This window comes from Monomorium pharaonis, chromosome 2 (genome assembly GCF_013373865.1).
Source record: "Monomorium pharaonis isolate MP-MQ-018 chromosome 2, ASM1337386v2, whole genome shotgun sequence".
NCBI classification, from domain to species: domain Eukaryota; kingdom Metazoa; phylum Arthropoda; class Insecta; order Hymenoptera; family Formicidae; genus Monomorium; species Monomorium pharaonis.
In genome coordinates this window covers 23616448-23635687 of record NC_050468.1, presented here as the reverse complement: position 1 = coordinate 23635687, position 19240 = coordinate 23616448, and the positions used below count along the sequence as shown (strand labels likewise).

General features: G+C 29.6%; 3 protein-coding genes across 20 annotated transcripts in view; 1 reads left to right on the top strand and 2 right to left on the bottom strand.

Moving 5' to 3' along the window:
- Window positions 1-924: 924 nt before the first annotated feature.
- LOC105831054 (E3 ubiquitin-protein ligase Bre1) lies at window positions 925-11143 on the bottom strand. Of its 3 annotated transcripts, none has more exons than XM_012670903.3 (16): window positions 10946-11143; window positions 10123-10292; window positions 9066-9252; window positions 8786-8974; window positions 8458-8579; window positions 7726-7962; window positions 7478-7603; window positions 7208-7381; window positions 6876-7133; window positions 6419-6550; window positions 5899-6170; window positions 5642-5795; window positions 5152-5265; window positions 4531-4933; window positions 4318-4412; window positions 2896-3177 (listed from the first exon to the last, which is right to left on the bottom strand). In XM_012670903.3, the coding sequence occupies exons 2-16, from the start codon at window positions 10270-10272 to the stop codon at window positions 2896-2898; spliced, it is 2895 nt and encodes a 964-aa protein (XP_012526357.1). In that variant the 5' UTR covers window positions 10273-10292; window positions 10946-11143. The 3 variants fall into 3 exon arrangements, with proteins under 3 accessions (XP_012526358.1, XP_012526357.1, XP_012526359.1); XM_012670905.3 differs by having other exon boundaries at window positions 4531-4915; window positions 10946-11142; XM_012670904.3 differs by lacking the exon at window positions 10946-11143 and having other exon boundaries at window positions 925-3177; window positions 10123-10272.
- Window positions 11144-11385: 242 nt separating this feature from the next.
- On the top strand, window positions 11386-12761 carry LOC105831053 (M-phase phosphoprotein 6). Its single transcript, XM_028194589.2, has 3 exons — window positions 11386-11599; window positions 11668-11768; window positions 12294-12761. The coding sequence occupies exons 1-3, from the start codon at window positions 11552-11554 to the stop codon at window positions 12601-12603; spliced, it is 459 nt and encodes a 152-aa protein (XP_028050390.1). The 5' UTR covers window positions 11386-11551; the 3' UTR covers window positions 12604-12761.
- The window catches only part of LOC105831051 (EF-hand domain-containing family member B), a 101410-nt gene continuing 94796 nt past the window's right edge, over window positions 12627-19240 (bottom strand). For 14 of the 16 annotated variants that reach the window (XM_036282941.1, XM_036282942.1, XM_012670891.3 and 11 more), the window contains 7 exons: window positions 15497-15617; window positions 15217-15390; window positions 14544-14769; window positions 14135-14327; window positions 13878-13952; window positions 13317-13489; window positions 12627-13043 (listed from right to left, as the gene is read on the bottom strand). In XM_036282941.1, coding sequence (XP_036138834.1) covers window positions 12858-13043; window positions 13317-13489; window positions 13878-13952; window positions 14135-14327; window positions 14544-14769; window positions 15217-15390; window positions 15497-15606 — 1137 coding nt within the window. In that variant the 5' untranslated portion in view covers window positions 15607-15617 and the 3' untranslated portion in view covers window positions 12627-12857. The remainder of the gene's footprint in view (window positions 13044-13316; window positions 13490-13877; window positions 13953-14134; window positions 14328-14543; window positions 14770-15216; window positions 15391-15496; window positions 15618-19240) is intronic. The other 2 variants (XM_028194586.2, XM_028194585.2) reach the window with 2 other exon arrangements.

The following is a 19240-nucleotide window of genomic DNA, read 5'->3' as shown; positions in this document are numbered from 1 at the left end:
AGATGTAAAATAACATGAACAGTAACAAAATCTATACATATATTTAAAAACTTTGTTATAAATCGTATAAATTTTACATTTGTTCATGTATTTTTACATAGTACGTTTTTTTATAGTGTACAATAATTATGATACAAAGCTACTATAATTAATCAATATTATATATGTGTAAAAAAATTAATATATATATATTATTTCTCGTGCTATTTTTCATTTTAACATTTTTTTATTCGGTCTAAATCAAAATGTTAAAGAGTAAAATTAGATAAATGTAAGAAAGGTGTCATAAATACAAAATAATGTCTCAAAATATAGAAAATTATTTAAAATACTTTTGTTGATTTTTATCCTTTATACATATATTAAATATAAAGTACCTTAAAAAATATAAATCTATTTTTTGTTAACTTTGCAAATTTAGATTTGAAATAAATTTAATAAGAAAAAATCTTTACATAAAATTTAGGAAATGTTTTTCTCGAGTACATCATAAAAAATAAGAACTTATTTTTAGCGACGTCAAATTTTTGTAAATGTACCTACATTATATTGTTATGTATTTAAATAGATAAACTTTCTATATATAAAAAAAAAAAATTTTTTTTTAATGATTCTGAATAGTCGAGAAATAAAGATGTTTACAAAACACGTCCTATTAAAACACAGCTTTGCACATTGATACATTTCTTTATCGAAATAAGTTACTCACACATCTCTTTTTTTTACAAACATACATACATATGGATGCTCACGTTCATAATTAGCATTCATACATGTGAAAATATTTAAAAATTATTTATATTATAATACAATGTTAGTAAAATAGTATCAAATATTTAACGATTTAGGGAGCATAAATTGTAAATGGAATAAATTATGTAAATTTAGTAATGTCTTTTTAGTGTCAAAATAACATTTGCTAATATTTACTTTTTGCTTTATATATCTTTATATATCAGTGCTTACATATAGAATTCTTAAATAAAATACATTTTTTAAAGATATTCTAAAACAGCGTGTTAAAGCTGGATTATTTCACTTTTTTGTTTTTAATCGTTTATTTTTATTTTCTAATTGATTAGCAATTTCGATGAAAATCCTCACAAACATCTTCACGATCAGCATAAAAAATTCGTTTCTTATTGAATAATATCGAGTAATTATCGTACAAGACATCGCTGTTATTAATCAGTTTGCCTGTCTCGTATTATAAACAATAGACAAAGCGAATTTGGACCGTGTTTGCTCTAAATCATATTCTTTTAATTAAATAAATAACTCAGCGTGATTATCACACGAATTGCCAATTAGTGATTTTGAGAACTATGAAAAAAAGTTTACTTCCGGAAGTGAGGTGTGATTAAATCACTTCTTTAAAACTTTCAAACTTCCTTGGTAGTAAAAATTTTAATGAAATTAAATTATACGATCTAAGCAGGCTTAACGTCTAGAGTCTAGAACATACCGAGTCTGACTGAATTACGTTCAGCAAATTTATAGTTACACAAAAATTTTGAATAGTAATTAAATTTCAGGCTATGGCCAATCTGATGCTACAAATGCTTTGAAGCATTCTTTGATTAATCAATTAGTGAAATTCTTTATGCTGATTTGTCAATCAAATATTTCGAAGCATTAGCAGTGTTAAAGTGGATCGCACTCTAAATAATGTGTTATTATAACAATTGAACATTATCAGTAATTTAGATTAATAATTTCAAAGTGTTTTTACTAAATTAACGAGTAATAATTTTTTTGAAGCCACAAACTCTATCTCTTTTATTAATAAGTAACTTTCATTTTATCGCGTATAAAACATTTCAAATAAGAAATTGTCGTTCAGAGAAAAGTAATTCATTTTAGAAAGGTAATAATCTAGGCAATCGATTGTACTATGTGTAGATGGTAACAATAATTTTGCAAGCTTATTTTAAAAACGAGATCAAAGATTAATTAAATAAATCTTATTATAAATAAAATTGAAAGTTTGTAGCTCATGTAACTGTATTGACTAACTAAAAATTTAATAGTTCTTTCCTTAACCTTTCTTTTCTACATTACACACCTTACTACACTACATACTTTATTTGTTCGCTTATTTATTTATTTGGTCTGTTCTTTTCAGCTGAACTCTTTCTATAAATCATGTTTTCTTTTCTTCTCTTCTACGTTGAAAGAAAAAGATGAAATATGCAAAAAGATAAAAAAAATAGACTTACTAATTCAACATTTTTCTCTCTTTCCCCTTTCTCCTCCCTCTCTCCCCCTCTTATTTATTTTTAAATATTGAATTCTCACATTAGTTGGATGCGTTCCACTTAAAGCTCGTAATATTTTTAGAATCATTTCATTGTTGTCAAAATTTCTTGTTATTAAATATTAAACAAGGATAAATGATACTCGCAAGCATTAGCACCAAATGAAGAATGTAGCCTTTATATATAAACTATATAATGCATGAAAAAATATAATTAAATAAATAAATCATGTAGTGACTTTAATTTTCTCGATTGTGATTCTACTAAAGTTCTTTGACTTATGTTCTTCTTTCATGTACTATGGTCTCAATAAGAACTTACCAAAATTCGTGATTCATTATCGCATTCAAGAATAGTCATTCTGCATATCGTCGTTCCACAAAAAAAGTCAGAGTAATAAATAAAATATATAAAAAAGGTAAGAGAAATGTTCACGTAACATATTACAAAACATTACTCTACACCACGGCGTATTTTTCAACGAATTAGCACCTTCTACAAGTGGACAGTCGGTGGTAATCGTTAGCGCCGAAGACGCAATTGCATTTAGAACATTTACACTGCTGCGTTTCATAACGTGCGCGCGGACAATCCCAGCGGAACACGCTGCGTATTTTCTAACAAGTCAGTACCTTCTTCATGTTGACAAGTACAGTCGATGATAATCGTTGGCGCCGAAGGCGCAGTTACACTTAGGACATTTCCGCTGCCTCGTTTCGTAACGTGTGCGCAGACAGTCCCAACAGAACACATGGAAGCACTTGGTAAGCACGGCATCCTTGCGCTTTACCTTACAAGACGGACACGTTAAAGTTTCCTTGTATTCCCGTAGCTCCTCCGCCATTACTTCATCCAGGGTTTCAGCAAGCTCAATTTTCTTCATACGTTCGACTTTACGCCTGAGTTGCGCTATCTCTTCCTATAATACAATTTACATATTAGATTTTATTTCAATCAATAATTGAGTATTATTATTAGTATTCAAAAGATACAAATATTCTTTTACTTATGACTACTTCAACTTATGTATTTTTAAATTTACGACCGATACATTATAAAAATAAGAAATAAAAATACAGTAAATTATATATAATTAAAGAAATAAAACTCATAGTTAATATATTGATGGCTTTTTTCTGTATGAAATATATTAAAAACAAATCTAACCTAATTTAATCTTTATATATATAGTCATGCTATGTGTTGCGTTTTGAAAAAGCACAAGATATTTGTATAATCGGCAAAAAATATTTTACATCAAAACGCGACTTCTAAGAAGTCTCATATCAACTTGTAAATATTTTGTACGAATGATTCGTGTTAAAAGAAAAGGAAAATGCAGTCTACTAATTTTTAAATTCAATTTCTCAGACATTCATTTTTGGTTATTCATTTTTGCAAAATTAATCATTATAAAATGTAAAACAGTATTATAAAGATTGCTGTTACCTAATAGAAGAGTTTCTTTTTAGTTAACATTTATATGCTTAGTTTTATTTTTTTAATGTTAAAAAAATATTTTATTAAAAAAACAAAATGCCAGTTTAAAAAATATTCTATTAAAAAACAAAATGCCAGTGTTAGTAACTTTGCTCTACTAAATGTTACATTAAGTTGTATTTTTAAGAAAAAATAGTATTATTCTTTAATCATTTATTGGAGTTAATCTGTGTATTTAAATTAAATGTTAATTTTATAGTAACAAATGTTATATTAAAATGATAATCTTAAAACAATATATAATTGTTTTTAGTAATAAAATAATTATTTTGCATGTTTCATTCATATAAAATGAAATAATAAAAATATAAATAGATCAAATCGCACATTAAAACATTTTTTATTGTCTATATTCTTAAACAGAATTTGGAGATATAAAATATGTGCTTGGTCTAAATTTCTCCAGAACTGAATTTTATTTACTTGCATCTTTTAGCACTTTGCCAATTAACTACGATCAATTTGATTTACGAAGTTTCGGAACGTAACTCCGTCGTAAATAGAAATATATCTGTATCATAAGATCTAGAAAAAAAACTGCAGGATTAAATCGTTATACCTGTAATCTTTTAGTTTTATATGCTTCAGCTTCCAAGGAACTAGTTTTCTCGGCTACGACCTGTTGCGCTTCTTTCATTTGGGAATGATACTTCTCTGTAACATTAAAAGCTATATCAGTTTCTTACTAAAAATAATTGCTTAATTTTTATTGAGCATATATCTTTGCTTAGTTTTCTAGGTAATGTAATGATAATAGACAAAGAAATCTTACCAAGATGAAGTTTGAGATCAGCTGCAGATTGTGCGCTTTCTATTGCTTTCCGTTTGTGCATCTCCATTGCTTGCTGTCTCAGTGCTAATTCTTTTTCTACCGTGGCGAGAGAGTTTTGTAAAAGACGTTCCTTCTCTTCTAATTTTCGTACAACTACGTTGGCCGCTTCTACTTGCGTCGTTAATGTAGACACTTGCTCTTTCAGCACGTCCTTCTCCTCCCTCGCGAGCTTGTGCAATTGATTACTTTTAATTCTCTCCGTCATAAGCTTGAAATTCGCGTCGTCTTTCTCACGCAGTTGCTGTATCAGTCTAGAGTTTTGCTCTTGCATGTCTTCAAATGCTTGCCCGGTCACTTCCATTTCATTTAAAAGCGCTTCCTCTTCCTGCAGCCCAATACAATTCTATTTAACGTTACATTTCCATTCACATACATTAACAGAATCTGGTATTATTTCCTAATACTAAAAAGCTTTTAATTATATAAAAGAATAATGATAATAAATTGATATAAATAAAATTATTTTCAATCTAGATATCTTCCAATGAATTTTACTTCTATTTAATTAAGATTCTAATCTTTTTAGCACATTGAGTTGTAAGAAGAGTAAATGCGATCTACCTGTTTTTGACAAGCGACTTGGCGTTGCAATGTATATGCTTGTTCTTCCAGTTTCTTAATTTTTATTTGCGCATCTTCATCAGCTAACTTTTTACGTTCTTCGCGTTTACTTTCCTGTAAGAGCATAATGCAATTTTCATATTACATTATTATTTAAATAATCTTCGCGAAGACAATATAAATCGATAAATGGAACCAATTTACACATTGTGTGTGTGTGTGTGTGTGATATCAATAGTTATTATATATATATATATATATTAATATTAAACAGCAAAATATTTCAACTTTTACTGGAACTAATTGCTTTTCTTAAACTAAAATAATTATTAAACTATTAACTATTAACTAAAATAAAATCGAATATATACACATGCATATAAGTAAATGTGTTTCACGTATTCCATTAATTTATCAATTATATTATCCATGGTCTATTTTACTTTAAAATATCGTATATAGTAATTGCAGTAATTGTAAGATAACATACTTGAATCTTTTTGACTTGCTGTCGTAAATCTTCTAATTCTGCTCTTGTTTTACGCTCTGCAGCCATTAATTGTACCTTGTCTCGTTGTTCTTTTCCAACACCTTTATACATATCTAATAAAAGCTTCATTTCTTTCATCTCATTAACAGCTTTTCTGTAATCAGATATTTGTTCTTGTTTACTTTTTGGAACTATATATATCGTTATAATAAAAATATTAGTATTTTATAAATCGCTGGATATTTTCATAAACATACTTAAGTTGTGCCTTCAAATCCCTAACAAGCTCCGATTCCGCTATTTTTGCGTCTTTAGTGCGATGTGCAGGATCCCGATGTTCAGTTTTCACAGATTCTTTCTTTATATCTTTCTCACGTTTTATATCTTTTTCCTTTTTTAGAGTCGGTGAAGTTAATGTTAATGAATCTGGCGTGTTTTTATTGCCTTCTCCTTCTCCAACCTCAATAGTTTCAACTTCTTCATCAGCACCAGATTCCCTTTTTATTGAAACACCGCTTTCTTCTTTTATCTGTATGTCAAAACAATGTACAATGTAAAAACAATAAACAAAAAAACAAAATCTTATTTTCATAATTAAACAATAATTCAATTTATTAACTTTTGTAAAATAAACTTCTTTTTTTCAAAACATGTAGAACATACACATGTATAAATAAAACGCGTAAAAAAATTATATTTGTGTAAGAAATATTTATTTATTCACTATGTATTTACTCACTATATATATCATTAAATATATTTTTTATATCATTATACCTGTGTAGAACCAGGCAAGGAATTTGAGGCATCTTCTTCTTTTCCACTGCCATCTGAATTATTTCCTTCTTTATTTTCTTGCGACGTTTGTTGCCCTAACTTGGTTGTCAATTCCTCTACTTCTTTTTTTAACTGAAAAAATTTGATAAAAATAACCATATTATCTATTTTTATTATCATTAATTAAAATATATCAATTTATAAAACAATTGATTAAAAATATAAAGAATTAAAAAAATTAAAAATACGAAAAATATGATACAATATTCCAACTACTAAAAAGTGATATCAAATGTAGAATTGTGAACGAGTAAAAGAATATGAGATAAATCGCGCTTCATTTCAAGAGAATAATTTAAACAAACACATATTGTTTAAATCAAGATGTAATTGTGTATAAAAAGTTACTGTTTAAAAAAAAAATCGTTAAAACTTATTTATATGTTTATGTACATACTCGAGGTATTTCAGTAGAAGTTTCTTTGTATTTTCGTTTGTACCGATGCACTTCCCCTTTTAATTGTTGATTATGGTTTTGAAGAGAGGTAATAAGATGCCGCATTTCTCGATTGATCGGACCCGTCTGTTCATTAGCTGCTAAATTCTGTTCAAATTCAATACGAAGCATCTCATATTCTTTACGTAATTGTGCTAAAACATCTTCAAGTTGTATACACTCTCCACGCAACTTTTTTTGGGCCATTAACTCTTCGCTCTAAAAAGATTATTGTGATAAAAATACAACGTTAATTTACATACTTGTAACGAGTCTTCGAATATATATCTTACCTCCATCATCTCAATATGGCGCAGATGTGCATTCTTACTCGACTGCAATTGTTGGCGAGCGTCATCTAATTGTGTTTTTAATTGCATAGACTCGTTATACAATACAGAAAATTGCGATTGCAAACATTTGTATTCTGTTGTTTCCACGATCACTGATTCAGGAAGTTGTCTTATCTGTAACATGAATATCCAAATTCAAATATTTTATAACATAGCAAAATTATTTAAATTGTGGCAAATAAAATGTAAGAAATATGACAATTTACTCACATCCATTTTCAATTTTTCTACTTCTTTTAAGGTGTCACGATGTTGCTGATGCAATTTATCTAATTCCTGCAGTCTATTGTTAGCTAATTCACGCGTTTCTTCAAGTTCTCTTTGTAAGTCTTCAACCTATAAATATAGTATATCTTTATACATTTTATATATATTATAATTTAAAATTAAAGATTATTGCAAAATAAACATATTATAAAATTTAATATACAGCTTTATATAAGAAAACAAAATTTAACCTTAGTTTGAGAAACACTGGATGCAACCAAAGTATTTGGTTTATTACTGCCTTTCTCATCTGAACCATGAATTTGCTGAAAAGCTTTCAACTTTTCGATTGCTTCTCCAAGATGATGTTCCAATTTATCATTTCTCGCGCGCACTTTGTTCAATTCGTACTGTAAATCGTCAACCTGATTTCGCAATTCTGCTGCAAGCGTATCTTTGCCTGTTATTGTATCTTGCAATTCTGACATCTATTAAGAAACCAAAATATAAAAATATTACCCAAAATATCCAAAATATAAAAATATTAATATTTCTGATTGTCAAACTTTATAACTAATAATTTTGTAATAATAATTAGTAGTAATAATAGTAGTGAGAAAAAGCGAGTGCAACTAAATCTATAACAATACTTAGGCCTAAAAAGCTCCTCTAAAACTCTTCATGTATTTTTGAGAGTACATAAAAAGTTGTAAAAGATTGGAAGATGGAAATCATTTTTTCGCTTACAAGAGTATAAGGGCTGCTTTAGACTCGAGAAACAGTTATACAATCTTGTATCTATTATTTTTTACAACAGAAAGTGACAAAATATGCATATGTCCTCATTCTCTTCATTGCATATTAATTATTTTAAAAAATATATGAAAAATCTGTTCTTTTTACTTTAACTGATTCATGATGAATTCTAGTTATATTGATAATAGAATAGAAAATTAAATATTAATAAAACAAAAATTAATTACCTTTAATGAGATTGTGTGATATTTTTCATGCAGCTGTATGTTTATCGCTTGCAAATTTCTGTTTTCCATTTGTATTTCTGCATTAGCACGCCGAACAACTTCGTCAATGTTTGGCACCTCTTCTGTATAATAAGATTTATAATTGCTTTATCTTTAAATGTACAATTTTTTAAGTATAATAGTAATATAATGTCTAATAAATAAAATTTCGAGATTTTGTAAAAAATTTTGCGTTTTATTTCAAAAAATAAGATATATATGTATATATCAATTTGTTCAAATATATTGCTTAATTTAAAACTTCAAAAGAATTCTCAATATAACTTACCACCGTCAAATTCTCCTTTAAGCGCAAGAGTAATCTTCTCGTTTCTTTGAGATAAACGATCGAATGCTTGTACAACTTTAGACACAGCTCGTTTCGACACTTGTACACGATTTGCTAATTTGTCATCTAATTCTTCTTTATCCCAAGAAGATAACTGCATAAGAAACGATGTTGTGGCTTCGCTCTCGTCTGTAATTAAGAAAGTATTTCGTTAAAAATATTTTGTTATGGAAAATATTATATTATTACATTATATTTTATTTAAAAAAAAAAAAAGTACTTTTATTTTCTGATTCATCAGCAGTTTCAGCATCAAATCTTTGCAGTAGTACACGTATATCTTCGTTGAGTTGATTCCAATATCGATTAACTACATTAAGTACTGCATCATCTTGCATTTGACGTTTCTCTAATTGTTCAATACGTTGTCTCAATTCAGCTTCCATTCTATGCCTTTGTTCCAATCTCTGAAATAAATAAATTATGCATGAGAGAAAATATATAAAAATAAAAAAATATACAATACTATAATTTATATGTAAAAGTAGATGATTTCTTATACTTAACATTTTTAAGTTATATAGGATGCTTATAATAAATGTAGGGTGATACGAAATGTAAGATGAATCAAAAAGAAGATTAATCTAAGTTATTTTGTAATAAATGATAAAAAAATAAGATTAATTACATACATAAAAATAAAATTAAATATTATTTTGCAGAAAAACTATGTGTTTAATGGTCTAGTCTTAAAAAATAATAGCAATGTAATTTTAGTAGATTCCCAACTGTGATCCTGTATAAATTATATTTTTTATATAATTCAGTTGTTCCAATAACATAAACTAAATTTTCTGAAAAATCAATTTGAATGTTTTTTAAATCAATTTAATTTTTTTATGTATGAATTTATTAATCTACAATATTATAAATTTATAATATTATTTTTAAATATTATTTTAGTATGAATATTCTTTATTAGTGTATTGAACAAAAAGTTGTTCTTTTACAAACAACTTAAAGATGACAAGCTACGTCACATATATATTTTTTTCATAATAGTACATAAACATCTTTCTTCAGATATTTATTAGACATTATAAATCATTCATTTATTATTAATTTTTATTTTTATAAGTATATTAAAATTATTAAATAATTCTTACATATACTTTAATATCTCCAGAAAGTATTTATATTATTTTTTTTAAATTATATATAATATTATATAAACTAAACATGACTAATTATGGCTAACAAAATATATTTCAAAGAAAATTTTACAAACCCATTGTCAACTCTGAAAGGTTGAGTATACAACATAAAAATTTTTATACCTGCGCCAGCTTCTTGTTCTGGAACTGTAAAACCTTCATGTCCATTTCCTCCAGGGTAGATATAGGTCCAATTAAGATCGGCTCAAATTGTACTTTCTTTATAGGTGGTTGGGAACTGGAGTCCCCACTGTCTGCTGGTCGTTTCGACATCTTTGTATATGATGCTGTATCTGTCAAACATAAATAATAATAATTGTAATTTGTTTATATTAAAAAATATGTTTTTATTTGTGCAATTCATATGACTATACGGAACTAATTCCAATTTGTGATATGCATATAATACATATACCAATGTCAATAAAAAAAAGAATTATTTTTGTTACTAATCTGATACCTAACATACAATCTCGATACAAGTATAATTCAACAGTATTAGCAAAAAAAAAGGAAAAAAGGCTATAAGGTTATAATTTATACCTGAGAAAAAGTTAAGAGTGTAAACACATTACACGATATCAGAAATTGAAAACCTAATACGTGGCAAAGACAACGCTTGAAAAATACGCTTATAAAAACGAGCCATAAAAATAATTCTATGCTATTAAAGTCGGCGATCCCTAAGATGTCGCCCAACTTCTTCAGCCTCTCCTTTACGACACGGCCAGTGCGAGCCACGCACATAATCAGAGTGAAATCGGGCTCGCACTGGATCGAGCGTAAGGTTATCGTGGATATTAACGAAGGTCTCTCATTTAGCACGGAATTCCGGAGAATCGAGAAGAAAACATCGTTTGAAAAATGCCGTTGGAATAACGGTGTTGTTATTGATCTCGCGCGCGCGCGAGTTCACGCTCGCGAGCATGCGGCCACGGGTATATACCTCGGTACGGGCGATCAAGCTGCCTCCGATATCTCCTCTACCTTCCACGATGATCCGTCCCTCGCTTCCTCGACCTCGCTGCTAGGTCATTCTCCGACGCGGTGTGCCAGAACGGTCGTTGCATACCTCTAGCAACTCTACATGTCGCGCGAGCCCACGGATGACGGATGAAGAGTCGTGCGATACGAAAAGATTGCGCTCGCGCGACCGACGCGCGCCGCACCCGCATCCCGCGGCGGGTTGCGCAATGGCAATGATCGAGAACCCGGGCGCGGTCGGTAACTTCCGCCCGCGCCCTCTCTTGCCGATATATGTATAAAAATGCGCGAGACCGATCGAGTGGGATAAAATGAGTGGAAGTCGATAATAAAGAGTTCTACACAAGCTGTTACAAATAACGATGATACTACGAAGGCCGTCATATGGAAAAATATTAGGTTATGGCTCGCTTTGTTTACGGATCCACGGTATTGACACGCGTGTGTAAAAGTTCTCCAATTCTTTAAAATTTTGACTGTTGAACGAAAAGTTTTTTTGCATTTTGACCATCTCTTAGGAGATATTTTGCTTAGTTTCTCACATTTGACATTAATAATTGCAATAAACATGAATTCGAAGAGAATAACGCTGTCAAAGAGTATACTGGATATGAAGGTGAGTTAGAAAAAAATTGTAGATTATTGTTGTGCGATAATTATGTGTGTGGACTTATATTTTTGCAGTTTATGAAGCGTACGAAAGACAAAGTGGAGAAAGAGCAGTTTCAGGAAGAAGGAGAGGAATACTTTGGTAGTGAGCTTACATCACGCATGAAGAAAGCATCGTAAATATTTCCTATTATCTACGTCCTGAATTATCTATGATTCATTGAATATTGTTTATACAGATGACATGTAAAAGATAGTTTGCACTTATTTTGCATCACATACATGTATTATTCATATTTTTCACATGTAAACATTTAATCTTGATATAAATTAATGCTGGAATGCTTTTATATTTTTTTATATTGATATTACTTTGGATACAAATTTAACTATAGAATTAAGATTTTTAATACATTTTTATACTTTCTATGTTGCAAAGTATTAGAATTACTGAATTAATATTGTTTCAATGTAACAAAATCTTATGATACGTCAATTTAAGCTATGAAAATTTTGATACTAAAAATTGTATTACACTTAAATTAGTACTTGAGTGAAAATTTGTTCCACACTCTGGGATTAATAAATTTTTGAATGCTATACATTGAAGTATATATATATATATATATCCATTGTCAAAATTTACATATTTTACTTCAATAAATCTTGTCGCTATCAGTTGCTTCTGTTTTATGTTTAAGTGGAAATTTTTTTATGGAACCAAGTTACGTTTTCTGCGAGAAACTCATTGACGGCAGATTAAGCTTTCAAGGGATGAATCCAGCTATAGAGAAGTTAATGGAAACGAAGGAAAATGCTAAACGGACAAAAGAAGAAGTGAAAGAAGTTGATGTATCTGATGAACAAATGACTGTTCAATGGAAAAAAATGCGAGCAAAGTTTGATACCATGAACAGACACAGAAAGCCATACCATAAAAAGAACAATGAAGATGAACCATTAGAGAAGAAAGTGAAATTCTCGAATTCAATAGATTACTCTACACGGTAAATAATAATTATGTAATAAGTGTATATATATACTTTAGATGTATTAGATAAATGTGTTGTACATATTTAAGGTACACATAAATTTAACTGATAAACCTAAACTAATTATTATATATTATTTTAATATAATTACTGAATAAAAGTAATGTTTTTAAAATATGTTAAGTAATTGGTGGTTATTACGTACAAGATGCATAATTTACATTTTTTTCTAAGGTTTCTACAGAGCTTTTAAGACCAAGACTAGATATATATCTAGCTGCATGTAATTTTTTTTATCACGAATCCTGACGCGGCGAGTAGCTCTCGAAATGTTTCTATGCATACACCATCAGTACAGTCCTTCTGCATTCCTTTCTGCCAAAGCGCATCGAAACTATCCTCTGGAAATTCGAAACCGATGTTCTCGAATATACTTCGTATTTCTTCCTTGTCGCGAATCTATATAACAGATTTATAGAATAACATAAATTGATATTTTTATGATGGTAACAGATTTGTGTATAATAATATGGAAAATAATATAATAAAATACCGTATCGGTATAAATTTATAATTATATCATTATTAATTAATCACTGAATCATAATCAAGAATATTGATGAATTTTTTTAGTGAGGAAATTATATGCTCGGATTTTGTATTCATATCGAATTAATAATTAAATAGCCATATAATATATGAAGTAACTTAATATGAGATTGAGTGATGGACCTTGAAAAAATCTGTATGTGTCAAGCCATATCTCGTGAATATGCTGGGCGAGATCAAGTAATGAACAGAGGTTTGATCACCTAAGTTCTCCTTATCTGGATATAAACCGGCGCACGGTAACGTTGTAATCAGGAAATCTGATCTTTCAGATGGAAGTCCTGCCGCACGTACTTCTATAATATTTCTTAAAGTTCATACTCTAAATATTTGCTATTCACTTTGAAAGGAATATTAACACTTAATGCATATGTTGGTTTTTCAAACTTACTACATATCGTAGATCATTTGTGTTTGTGTTAATTTTCACTACTTTAATAAATAGATATATAAAAATATACTACATATACTTTAATAAGTATATAAACCTAATTAGTGGACTTTTACATGTATTTTAATATTTTTAAAACATATTTGTATATAATTATGTATTTTTAAAATGTATTAATTATAACTACAAGATATTATAATTACAAGATCTTTCAAAGAAAAGAAATCCGCAGAACAATGTTTCAACATGTGCATTAAGTGTTATAATCTAAAGATATTAAAAAAAGGTCCTACTTGTGCTATCGGTTGTTTGAACATTTTCTATGTTGCCATTATATATAATACATTTTGGTCTCGTCAATGGTGCTTCTAAAATAATATTCTTTAATGTTATTATGTCACTAAAAATTAAATTGCATTAGCTGCATCAAAAATTTTTCGTTAAAATTATTATCACACAAAGATTTATTATTTGTTATTTTTTTAGTTAATCAGTTTGAAAAAATCTTAAAGAAATCACAATAATTATTAATTATTTGTAATTTATTCACGTTTTATCACTGGTAGAACGGGCAAACTACACTTCCAATTCAAGAGATTTAGCAATTCCTTGTAATTAATATTTCCATCTTTGCGTAACTGCAACGTATTCATCAATGGTATGAGAAACTTCTTGTTTGGATATATACGATATTTCTCAAAAGTTAGAAAAATCTTCTCTTCCGGCAAAACTTCAACATATTTCTGCATTTTATACAATTTTAGCATTTTAAAAATAATTATAAAATATGATTTTGATTCTTGTATAATTTCCGTTAATTTTATTAATAATTTACATATTTCTAAATTAATATATATTTTTACTTGTAATAAATGCATAAAATAATATTAATCTATATACATATATACATCTATATACATATATTCTTATGATATATTTATATTAATAAATAGACGTACTTTGTCCAGACAAGAAAATTCATCCTCTATGTCCATAAACGGCACTTCCGGGACGCGCTTTTTGAGTTTTTGACGGAAATTATTTAAATCTTGTAGACATTGCCACCAGAAAACCATTTGCTCATTTAAATAAAAATCATGTAAAACATCTGATACATTGAATTCATCTTTGACACTCTTTGTACCATGTACAACATTTGCATAAAGACGCGACGTTTCTGGGTCCCTTGAATTAACAAATTTATTATTCTGTATGTAAAGTAATTTGCCATTTTTATCGTTAATTAAATTTGTATTATACAAAACAAACATCAAAAATTTTATATATCTTAGACAAAAAGACATTTTTAGACATCTAAAAGATATTTTGTAATATCTTGCAGTAATTAAATTTTTTTTAATTTTAAGTTATATTTTATAAGCTATAAAAAATTAAATTTATACATTAAAAATAAAAATATTTATATTAATAAAACGTAAGAAAGTAAGACAAGTGTAAAATTTAGTAAAAATTCAAAATATTTTATTTAAACTCTATAACGATTAAAACATTTTTAACCATTTGTTCACGTGACGAGAGATTTGTTACACAAAAGAGCGATGAGATTTTCGTTATCTCTCGTGCTATTATAAATTATATAAATTTAACAATTACTACTTCAACTAATATTACTTGACTTGTCCGATAAACGATCTAGTACGCTGTATAAAATCCGCTTGTCGACGATCGACTAAGGTAACCGGTTCGTGATTAATCCATGTCAAAATTCTTTTAACCCGAGATTTTGATCCTTGATTCTTTGGCGGTTTGCCAAATCTTGTACATTTATCGAAAGGTTTTTTGTAACTGTAAAAAGAAATCTCGATTATAGACAGCTCAATCTGTCTCAATCTCTGTATTTGCTTAGTCGGTTGTAATCTTATTGACATTTTATTGATATAATAATACTTACTCTCTAGCGACTTGTTCTACCAGTTCGTAATGATTATGCGATTTTCGATATTGAGAACGTGCAATATCTTTTTGAATCGCACATCTTTCAATTTGAAGTGTTTGTTTCATGGTCACTTTTACTAAAAATCCAAATTAGAGAGTTAATTACACAATAAAAAGGTTAATTGCAACTTTTATGTTATAAATTATAGGATGAAAAAGAAATGATAATCACGTTTAAAAAAAATTAACTTCAAGATATAAGGTTAAGATATAAGATTAAGGCTTTTGTTCTTTTATATATATTTTGTTTACCATTATATTTCAGATTATCACAACCTAAGACAGTGACTAAGTGAATATAAGTTTAAATAATAATATCTATATATTTCATATAGATTATATTACATTAATAGATGGTATTTCTACAAATATAAAAAAGCGTTATCTTATTAACTTGAAAAATATAATAATTTTTAATACTTCAATATTTTCAATATTTTTTCATATTTAATTTTAATTTCAAAATTTTTAAGAGAAAATTTTTAACGTAACATTAACTTAATTGTTCAGAGGAGTGCAAAAGAAATTTGCCGTCCGCGTGCAAAAATAATTTTGTTGCTCCCGAAGTGTACATATACAACCATTTATATGAACATAAAAATATTCAAATATAAATATATTAAATATACTCTCATAATATAATAAGCTATACGTATTAGGACCGCCGCACACACTTTCCGCAATTGTAACCGTAAAACATAAAAGAATTAGCCAATCAAAGCTGAGAATTTGAAAACAGTAATCTTACATTTTTTTATAATTTTTTATTTAATTCTTACGGTAAGTCTTAGAGTTACGGCTACGGAAAGTGTATGCGGCGGCTCTTAAATGTTATAGCTAAGCACGCCTCTGAACTTGTTAATAAAACTCAATAATTATATCGTTTCTCTCACAAATGATCATTAAGGAATTGATCTATACGTTTTACACAATGCGCGGTATTGCATAACGAAATATACAGTGTCCGGTTTTGCAATGAAACAGCAGAAACGGAATATGGCCTAGCACTCTGTACGTACGACGTAATGTTATATGCGAGGGATATATCGAATGAAGTTGTTCGGCTGATGCCGACTTTTTTTCGCGTGCTAATTCCCCGGGATGGATTTGCGGCGTTTAAAGAGTCGGGTGTCTTGATGTTGCGCGCCGATTGATTACTCTGTTAATTACGTCTATGCATTGCACAATTAATGTAAATAGATAGTTGCACGCTCTTGGGTAATCCTTGATATTTAGCGTTCTCTCTCTCTCTCTCTCTCTCTCTCTCTCTCTCTCTCTCTCTCTCTCTCTCTCTCTCTCTCTCTCTCTTTCTCTGTATAGATATAAATGATTTTCATTTCACAGAACATATTAAAAGCAAACGAAGCAGCGCGATTATTTACTCTCAGATAGCCAAATAAGTCGAGAGCACTTTGCAATGTGCGTTACGAGCTTTTTCGGAAGGAAAGCGAGAAAATTAATTAACAGGTCGACAATAAATGTAGCGAGATGCTGACAGAGCACGATAGCGACGCATCTCGACGATGTATCGTTCATTAATTAAGTAGTAGAAAACCATTTAAATGTCATCACTGCGACAAATAATATGTTTACTTACTTAGCAATGAGATTAAGTATTTTTTACAAATACATAGGTTTAAATTTGATTGCACACACGAAAAGATAAGGCTGAAATATATAAAAGTTAAAAAATTATAATAGCCAAGTACAAATCTGAATATAATTTTGTTACACCATCAAAATTGTGTACTATGTTCAATGATATAATAATGTTTTTAATTTTGTCAAGAATGTTGACATGGCAATCAGCTTGAGTGTCTTACATAAATATTTTATGATCTAACAAAATCATTTTTGAATCTGTACCTATTTATATTTTTAGATTTTATTTCAGCAAAACTTCTTTTTATGTAACTTTAAATTCTTTACGAGTACCTCGAATACAATCAAATATATTCAAATTCTTTATGAATTTCTTTTCAATGTACATTATTAAAAATTTTATTTCTATTGAGAGAAATTTATTTACTAACAATTTTATTTCTAGAGTTTAAATACTGCCTGTAAAAAATTCGATTCTTTATGATAGAAACAACTTATAAGTACATTTCATGGGTACTTATTGTAAAATTCAAAAATAACTAATCGATATCAATTACTTTGATAAATACAATGTATAAAATATTTCATTTCTCTTAAGTATTACTCGAGTCTTACAAAATACAACTTGATTATTGGATTTAAATTAAACTTTCAAATACATATGGAACTCGATCTCATCTCTAATAATTATTTATCACGTGGTTTCGCGAAATTCGTACGTGGCACTTGTTGAAAAGCGCGCCGTTATCCAGGACAGTAATTCGCGCGCTCACGCTCGTTGCACCACTTTCCGAGATTTAATGTATTCTTACATTACCACCACGTCGAAATCATGATGCAATAATATTGGCTGTTTCGCCTTGTTTTCAAGAATGAAATATCGGGCCGTTAATTGCAGCGGCATGTGGCTCGCCTTGAACGAGTCCCGGCTCTTCCCTTTAAGAACACAGCTGGATGGTAGGGTATCGAAAATTGCGTCCCGACTTGACCGCGAAACTCGATAATATATTTATGAAATCCTCGATTTTACCTCGGGCGCAGCGCCGCTTTTACTTCACGTAGGTTCACAGATATCGCGACGTATCTTACAACAACGATTATTTACTGATCAACAAGGTTGTTAAAATCCTCGTGACTACAGTTAAATAAATGTAGAATTTAAACGCAATGAAATGGAAGAAACGCCATTTGCAGAGAATGAATTTGAGTTTTGTTCTGGGGGGGGGGGGGGAAGATTCAAGGTAAATCTTAAAGTTGAGAAATCAATATTTGCGTCATAATCTCGTTTCGCGGAAAATCGCGACAGAAAAAGGAGAGAGGTGATTTTCGGAGTTCAATTCCATACTGCATGAATTATCGAAGCGTAGAATTAATGGCTCATCTTTCTCCTCTTACGTTCGCGAATCCATCAATGTTGACGTGCATATTCCGGTTAATGAAACAAGCTGTACGCGGCAAAGGATAGCGCAACTTTGTTACAAGCCTATCTATATCGTATGCATCATCGTTAACGTATTACGTACACGCTTCGGTTTACTTAGGACAAGTCTGATCATTTGTAGTATCTCTCTCATTACCTGTCCATTCCTTCTTGCATCCTATTCATCCATGTATGATTAAATTTCGATTACATTAATGCTCGCGTCGTAGCGAACAGTAATTATTGGCCACGATGACTCGTTTCTTCATCGTCAGAAAAAAAAAACGCGAAGAAAAACCGCGCAGGAGCGCAACGGATGCGCTCGTTGCGAGCACTGTCGGCATGTTATTTCCAGAAAAGCACGCGTTACCAAGATTACAGACAATTTGCGCGATATGTCGGTAATTGGACTCGGGGTGGTAGGGAACACCCGATACGAATCTCGCGGTACAATGCGTGACTTTCCTTCCTGGAGAGTATAACGCTCCCCTATCTCTCTTTTGCCGCGCAACTGGAATCCCATAACGGTCTTAGAGAAGTAATTAAAGCTCGATCTATTGATTGGAGAACGATCAGAGAAGCTAACCGAAGCAGCCGCTCCCTTTCTATCACTCGCCAGTCTTTTTTTTTTTTTTTTTTGCGAGAGAGGAAATGAAGAGATTGCACGCGCGCTGTGCT